We start from the raw sequence: 8967 nt of genomic DNA, 5'->3' as shown, positions 1-8967 counted from the left end.
TACCATACCTAGGTAGCAAATTACAGAATGGCAAAATGAGCCAGTTACCTCCCTTTAGTTGTACCAAATGAAAATTATATGTATTTACACAGTTTCAAACTGTTTGATTGTGATTTCTAGGATAAATGAATGAAAATTTAGCAAAATCAATTATAATCAAGGTCATTTTCCAAAAAATGAGAATTTCAGTCACTTATAAGGTGGCAGTGTACAGTAGATTTGAAAAATTCAGCAAAATGAAGTGCAGGCTTTAATTATGTACACACAGCTTTTTAACCTTAAATAACATCTATATAAAAGTATATATATTTTTAATCTACACAACATTTGCAATAGTTATGCAGAGTTCAATTTTGGACAGGTCTGCTTTTTTGTGGTTTTGTGAGCCTGTAAAAACCATGGTAACCAAATTTGTTTTTTTGAAAAAATGCAAAAAATTGGGATTTTCAACCCAAAATTACACCCCCTCTAGGAGAATTTTTTTTCTTGAACACAGTTTAAAACCAAGCATCACTGCCGTGATAGCGGAACTGAGCCTATTTCGACATAGGTATATCATTAAACTTTTGAGCAATCTTACCTCGTACCCCAGCTATCAATTTCTGCTGCTACAGTATCGAGTTTTTCCATCTTAGACGCACATTCGGATACCCTCTAAACCATTAATCTCGAACCCATTTTGGGGAATTTCTTTATGCAAATGTGAAGCCTGCATATAATTCTCTAGATTGAATTCACCAATTTTAGGACATATACATTTTTTAATTTTTTATGCATATAATAAAACAGGGGCTTTCTGCTTAATAAAAATCTCACCCATGTATCTGAACACAGGTCCATAATTTACATATATCACACTGTCACCAGGACATAAATTGTTAATTATACCAAAAATTCGCTATTCGCTAGTTTCGACGTAATATTATATAAATTCGTGATGTGAAAAAAAAAGTCGTGATACGCTTCGTACATCATTGTAGTGTAAAATACAAGCGGTCATCATGGGGCACGCGCCCAAAATGATGCCTACATGTATTTCCACCGAAGGAAACACGATGGTTTATTCCCCGGCCATGTGATGTATTTCAACTAATCAAAGATACTGTTATAAACATGAGGTATAATAATATGCATTTATGGGCCCGGTTGCAGTGTGGTCTGAAAGTTTGATATTTCCCGGGGCCTTTCTGGGATGAAGGGCTACCAAGTTTGTTCAAATAAATGACCTTGACCACCATTGAAGATCACGGTGGTCAAATAGGCTAAAAAATTTAAACGAATTCTTGTGAATAACAAAGATGCCTAAAGACCGGATATTGGGCTTGTGACATGTGATGAAGGGCAACCAAGTTTGTCAAATTCAAGGTTACAGAGGTAAAATAGCCTTAAACAACTTCACGTGTATAGGTAAGAGTCCTAGAGACCTGCGATAAGACCTGAAGCATGTTGGCATGTTACCATATATATTGAAGTTAATGACTTTGACCTTCATTCAAGGCAAATACATCAGAAAGTGAACTTCTATAAAAGATTTATTTGTGGTGTTGTATTGTACCAACAGACAGATGATTTAAGGCCCATGGGCCTCACTTTAGCATCTTTTGTCGTAAAAAATAAGGAACAGCGTTGCCATTATCGGTAAAAGTTGTAGACAACGTCCACTTCCGGTCACTTGAGGAGTTTCGAAGGGGTTACATGTATTTCATAGGGGTTATTTCCTCTCACCTTTCAATTACGGTGAAATATATGCATTTTATCCAGTGTCATGTGATCCAATTGAATTTAATAAGAACATTCTATATAAAATGAGGTATAATCACTTTTATTAATCATACTTGTGTTTTAAACGTCAACAAATTTTCAATAGTTAATGGAGTTTGCAGGTGAAAAGTGAGTTTGCTAACCAATAATGCAATTATGAAGATCACTATTTACTGAAGCCATCGCGACAAAAAAAATGAAAAAAAAATCACTTTATTTATGTAAATATAAATTTTTTTTTTTATTATCATTTTTACCAAAGGTTAAGACTTTTTCTAACGATGGGACCATTTTGGGACTACATATGCGCACATGCTCCACATTAGTCCATCAAGAGTCTGATGGATACTAGGAACCAAAATTGTTGACATGTCTTTGTATCGTTCTGCATCAGGTGATCGTCTTGTTTACATTTTGTAACTATTGTTCGTGACCAAGTCCAGGTAAGTTGATAACTAGATTAGTTATGAGGTATATATAACACCACTAATAAATGAATTGTCCATTTGTTGTTTTATTTGTGCTAATTCACTTCGTATGGTTAAAGCAACATAACCAATATGTGTTGTAATCAGATTGCAACATAACTCACGATCTCGCGTTCAGAATTCGAAATAAAGACCATGAGGTAACCATATATATTAAAACAATTTATTCAACACCATATAACTAAGTATGAAAAAGACGATTTCGTACAAAATTGTTTAAATATGTAAAACGCTAACTCTATAGCTTAAGTATTATTGATATCAACACATTATGATGAAATGAAAAATCTCATGAAGTGGGCAAAATAAAAGAATGTCGAAAATAAATTGATAAACATATAAAATATTATAAAAAGATAACAAAACTGTTCACTTGAACATGATAACTTACTGAATCGTTATGATCCTATCACGTAAACACAATTAATTACTTATACCATGGTCCTATCACAGAGACGCGATAACTTACTGAATCATTATGATCCCATCACAGGGACGCGATAACTAAATGAATCACCATGGTCCTATCAGATCGACGCGGTACCCTACTGGATCATCATGATCCCATCACAGGGACGCGATAACTAAATGAATCACCATGGTCCTATCAGATCGACGCGGTACCCTACTGGATAATCATGGTCCCATCACAGCGACGCGGTAACCTAATGAATCCTCATGATCCAATCACATGGAAACGATAACAATGAAACACCATGGTCTTATCACAGGGGCGCGATAAAATGAATCGTTTTGTTGCCATCACAGGGACGCGATAAGTAACTTAATCATATTAGTCCCATCACAGGGACGCGATGAAATGAATCGTAATGGTCCCATCACAGGGGTATGATAACTTACTGAATCATTTTGGTCCCATCACAGGGGCACGGTATTTTATGGAATCCACTTGATGTCATTATACGGACACGATATTTTACCCAATCACAATGATTATATCACAGGGATACGAAAAGTTACTGAATCAGTATATTCCCATCATAGGTATACGATATCTACACAGAAGTCTATCAATACACTTGATTATTCTTAGATGTAATTTTAACTAATAATGTGTTTATCGTACTGTGAACTCCAGAATAATACATACAAACAAATACGTTTAGTATCCGGTCATCTCTGGAAATGGCATAACATTATCATGACTACATTCAATGATTAATGATCAAAAGAGCAATCCCTTGTGTAATCTAGTGCTGTTCTCTGGAACTTGTAGGCCTGGGTTCGAACTCTCAGCGGAATGTCCTCTGTGGTGAGTTGTAAGAAGGGCACTGTTCTGGTAAATGTAAAATCTTCAGCGACCTTAGCCCCATTCTCGCTCATTTCCTTCACCTCTTCATCGTCATCGTAAATTTTATCAAATGTCCTCTTCCGACTTCCGGTGCACACAGCATTCACAGCCTCATCTTCGTCTTCGCCGATGTTATGATTGTGGCCATACCACATCGTCATTCGTGGCTGCGACGGGACATCATCAATTTCTTCTTCATCGCTATAATTGGATCCATTCACTCCTATGCTACAACTATCGGCTCTTGTGTCTTTAGAACAACTTGACCCGCTATCATTTGCGTTACTGCTGTTTTGGTTATGTTCGACATATTTCTGACGTTCGTACTCTTGTAACTTTCGGTGTTTTTTATGACCAAACCACAAAGACATTCGTTTGGCAGGGTCATTCCCGGCCTCTCGGGGTTCAGCATGCATCGTGTGTGATGTTTGACTGTCAGTATACGAATGGTCCAATGCTCGATTTCTCTCCCTTTTGTATGATTCGTAGATGTAATTTACACCGGATGCAGGTCTGATCTCGGCATCGTCAAAAACTACTCCCAAATCTCTCTCCAAAGCTGCCTCACTCTCCTGTAAAGACTTGTTCGTGGCTCTCCTAGCCTCGTTTGTGATCGTGTCAACCCTCGGAGAAGAGAAGAATGGATTGCCATTTTTATCCTCATTCCCGTTGTCCTCCACGAGAACGTGTTCCGGATATGCGATCCTCATGGATTTCAGATAGACCTTGTTTTTGATATCCATCGCCATTTCAGCAATATCGTTTGTATCCAGGGGTTCGCCAAGGTTCCGTTCTCTATATACTTCTCTCATTATCTGAAAATGTAAGAAAAATTACTTTGGTTTTCAAATACAGATGTCTGGTATAATCCACAACATTAAAATACTCAAAGAACAAAATAGACAAATTTTATATCTTACATTTATACCAAATTAATAGCTAGGGATATGCATTTCTTGCACAAAGATTTGTACTTGATCATATCTTTTAAAAATTGCCTTTCGTAATATTACTGCCGATAAAATAATTGCTTTGAATTACCTCCATATTTCTGTCTTTCTGTTCATTATATTTTGCCAGCTTTTCAATGTATTCCTCCGTATCGACCATTTGCCTGGCTTGTCTTTTTATGGCGTGTTTTTCTTTCTTTGTGACGCGACTACCCGCCGGAAGTTCTGCCAACAAACGCTGTTCCGTGTCTTTGATTTTCTGTAGTCTGTAGAAGGCCAAACAAACGTTAGTTAGATTCTACCAGACTGGATCCTTCTCCATCGTGCTGGTGAATACTGATTCATTCATGTTTATTTTTAAGTTGACTTATACTCATCATGAAAACCGTATTAATAGATAATGTATCTTCGATATTAACTTATCAATCCGGTAATTGATACATTGCAAATTGCACAACCTCGAAAATAATACCTCACTTCTGAAATAAACTTAGAAAAGTGACATTTTGTTAAATGAAATGGGAAATTCACTCTCAAACATTGTTTTCTTTCTTTCAGTTTGAACAAAAAATATGTACTAAATCGTAACTTGTCTCCGTAACTTTTTACGACTTTGAATTTCAATTATCTTATTTTTTGTCAAATTCTATATACAGCAGAGTTATTTGGTTTGTATTACCGCCCCTTACCGAGCCTGTTCGACTTGTGGATAGTAGTCAAACTTAAACTTCCAGCGTTCCATCTCCGATCTGGGTTTTGGAGGTGACTGGAGGTAGAAATTGTTCTCAAAGACATGGTAAGGTGGCTTTGTTTTCGGTGGGTCAATCTTAGGAAGGAGAGCGACAGAGAGGGAAGGAAGGAAGGAAGAAGAGGATAGAAAGGGATATTAAAGAAACAAAATAAACAAAGAAAAAAGTGTCAAAAAGGAACAAACAAATTTGTTTTCAGCAAAGAGGAGAAAAAACCGTAATATAAAGATACTTATAAGAAACAAATTGACAGGATGTAGGTACACAATATTAAAGCAACAAAATAAACAGAAAAGAATTGTAATATAGGAACAAACTGTATAAAGCAAATTTAGTCTGAAACAAGGTTTTTCAGTAAAGAGGAGAAGATGAAGAGCCATTTGATAAAATGAAAAGAATTGTGAAAAAGGGAATTAACAGGTAAGTAAATAGGATACAAAATAGATTGACAGGTAAGTAAATAGGATACAAAATAGATTGACAGGTCAGTAAATAGGGAAAAAAATAGATTGACAAGTAAGTAAATAGAATACAAAATAGATTGACAGGTAAGTAAATAGGATACAAAAGGGAATTGACAGGTAAGTAAATAGAATACTAAATAGATTGACAGGTAAGTAAATAGGATACAAAAGGGAATTGACAGGTAAGTAAATAGAATACTAAATAGATTGACAGGTAAGTAAATAGGATACAAAATAGATTGACTGGTAAGTAAATAGAAGACAAAAGGGATTGAGAGGTAAGTAAAAAGGATACAAAATAGATTGACAGTTAGGTAAAAAGGATACAAAAGGGAATTGACAGGTAAGTAAATGAGTATGAACAAGTTTTACAGGTAAGTTTATTAACAGACTTCCGACAATGAGTTCCAAGTCTTACCTCCAGAGCAGATGTATCGGCGGATACCAGTGGGGTGTCAGATTTAGGGAGCCATTCCTTCGGCCAGTCATATACCTCAGGGTCGGGGCTGGGGCGGCGTCTGCTCTCGTCTACATGGATAGATTTGTACGTATAACAAACTGTCTGTCTAAATAATAACTCGATAGCCACACGCCACACCAGAGATTATTTATGTATATCAAATCAAAATAATAACATCAATGCAACTGTTTGGCACTTAGTATCATATGTACATGCCTTTCATTGAAATGATGAACAACAAATCAATACTTACGGAAATATTTGACGAATTCTGGAGATGTTTGAGCCTCGGTTACGTAATATTCCAGTTCACACGAGGTATCATCTTTAGAATCATTGGACTTCTCTACAACCTCGTCGTCGGATGCTGGGACTGCACTCGTCTGATTGGACGTCTCGACCTTGTCGGTTTTTACAGAAGACACATCATCAAGCGTCTCTTCGGGTCTAAGCGTCTCAGCAGTGTGACTCACGTTGACGTTACCAGCCTTCTGTTGGGTGCCGTTCTTGACAAGTCTCTTTCTGACTTTCTGTTGACTGTCTCTTTCCAGTAATGGATTCCTGTCAGTCTTACGGCGCTGGTGCGAATGCTCGTTGTTGGTTTTCTTGGCTACCTCTACTTCGCATGGTGCCTGTGATTCTTTAAGAGATGACCGATCTTCGACAGTCGCTGACAGTCCTTCAGATGGATTTGAAGATTCGGTCTGATGTCCATGTTCTGTGTCCTGCAGCCTTGCCCTTTTGCCAGCGACAGTGCAACGTCTCCTGGCCTTCCGAGCGAATCGTGGTAATTCTGGAAAAGGCGGTCCGGATACTGGAGAGCGACGCTGTTAAACAGAATGTAAAAAAAAATGATATCACAGAGAAATCCGGATACTGAATCTATTGGTACTTGCTAAAATGAAAACGGTAATAACTGTATTTCACCTTCGCTTGTCAAGAGTTTCAATACAGGTACTGGATCGTAACTCTTGATATAAGCGAAGACGGCCGTATTTCATCGCATACCTGGTTGAACCGATGGGAACCATAGATGTTTGCGTATGAAATATTGACTGATCGGTGGTTTTTTTTTTTTTTTTTTTTCATAATAACTTAAATTGTTTAAAATAATCCATATAAGACATCGGGATATTTGGCTGTATTTTAGACAAACCTTGCTCCGAAAAATAGATGACAAATTTGCTTGATTAATCATAAATATTTGTGCGAGCAGCGACGAAATATCTAAAAACTAAACTATTTAATTTAAAACTGACCTTTATTCCAGCTAACTGAGCGTAGTCAGGTTTTGTAGCACGCACTGCACGCAGTGACTTTGACTGCTCCGTGACACTGACGGACATTCCTTGGTGGGGAGCCTGCTCCTGATTATCTCCTTGTCTGTTCACCACTTCGGACATTGTGGTTGTCTCATTTTGCTTCTCTGTATTTTCGGTTATGAGAAGCTTGTTCTCCTGTCTGTTCTTATCTACCGATTTAAGGTCTCTATTGGAGGTCTGCTTGATTTGTTTGGATACCTTATAGTAACGATGAGTGGGTCGACGAATTTTTGTTTGGGACCTTGTAGCAATATTTGAAGTTATCCCTTTCATGGTATCTGGTCGAATTCTTTTGGTAGCAGACAATCTCCTCTATTAACAGAAGGATAAAAAGGATTTAGTTTATGAATATCAATTAGTTATATATACGCGAATTCATAATAAATTTCCAAAGGAAGTATCATTTAAGAGGTGGCAAAACCGAAGATTTTAATTTTAATAATCGGAAATTCGTGGCAAGCAGATTCATCTTAAGAAAGTTTTACTGTATATAACGAAATCATCTGCAAAACAACAGCTTCATTAAAAGCCAAAAACAACAAATTTATGTTTAGAAGAAAAAAAACGCCAATATCAAGAAACAACGACAAAGCCAAGCAAAGAAAACAGCAAAATATTAAACTAAGCCTGTCAACACTAACCATTGGTTTGATGTTTGGTTGTCTTCGGCCGCCGACTGTCCTTGGCTGTAGCCTTCGGCCATCTTTCTGCGTTTTTGCTGTCATTTCTACAAGAATTACAAGTAGGCCTATATTTTTTCTCATTACTTCAAAAACTGTTTCATTATGTGTTTCGTATTTCGAAAATTATCTTGTACATTTTACAATTATGTAGAGTAGCATATGAGCTTTAATGAAGACTGTAAAATACACAACTGGTTATTTGTCCTAGGTTGTAAGATGTGTTATGGAATTATTGATAAGTAATAGTACACTCATTACTTTTAGACTAGAATTCTATTTTATTTAGTAACAATAAATTTGTTGATTTATTATCCATATTTAACGACAGAAATGTGCTATAGACATCAGATACCATAGCCGCTTTTAGTTTATATCACAAAAATAGAGAATAGCAACAGTTGTTGTGAACTTCTGACTGTGGCCGAATTGCATTCGTAATCGGCCTCAATTAGAGAAATTATTTTACCTGTATTTTGACCAAATCCTGAATTATTTTAACGAAAAAAATGTTGTACATGTGTCGCTACTTACCTTATCTTGATAATCCGATGAAATAAAACTCAACTCTCTTCTTGATAATTTTGATAAATGATATTTTGGCGCTAGCTAAACTTTGCTTGACTGCCTCGAAGATCTTCGTTGGTACGAAAACACACGTGACTTAAGTCATGACGTCAAAGTACTTGTGACGTTACTTCCTGGCGACGTCAAGACTTGGTTACCTGCCTTTGTTCATTCGTCTTTCACCAGGTAGCGCTTTCACAAGGGATCGGGACCA

At 36.7% G+C, this 8967-nt stretch overlaps 1 protein-coding gene across 1 annotated transcript; it reads right to left on the bottom strand.

Moving 5' to 3' along the window:
• Window positions 1–2053: 2053 nt before the first annotated feature.
• On the bottom strand, window positions 2054–8856 carry LOC138328569 (uncharacterized). The gene is made up of 8 exons (XM_069275438.1): window positions 8721–8856; window positions 8148–8233; window positions 7444–7818; window positions 6438–7011; window positions 6143–6252; window positions 5201–5337; window positions 4603–4777; window positions 2054–4376 (listed from the first exon to the last, which is right to left on the bottom strand). The coding sequence occupies exons 2-8, from the start codon at window positions 8229–8231 to the stop codon at window positions 3429–3431; spliced, it is 2403 nt and encodes an 800-aa protein (XP_069131539.1). The 5' UTR covers window positions 8232–8233; window positions 8721–8856; the 3' UTR covers window positions 2054–3428.
• Between the last annotated feature and the right edge of the window lie 111 nt (window positions 8857–8967).

This window comes from Argopecten irradians, chromosome 7, assembly GCF_041381155.1.
Source record: "Argopecten irradians isolate NY chromosome 7, Ai_NY, whole genome shotgun sequence".
Classification (NCBI taxonomy): domain Eukaryota; kingdom Metazoa; phylum Mollusca; class Bivalvia; order Pectinida; family Pectinidae; genus Argopecten; species Argopecten irradians.
The sequence above is the reverse complement of the archived record's forward strand: the minus strand, read 5'-3'. Positions and strand labels throughout refer to the sequence as shown.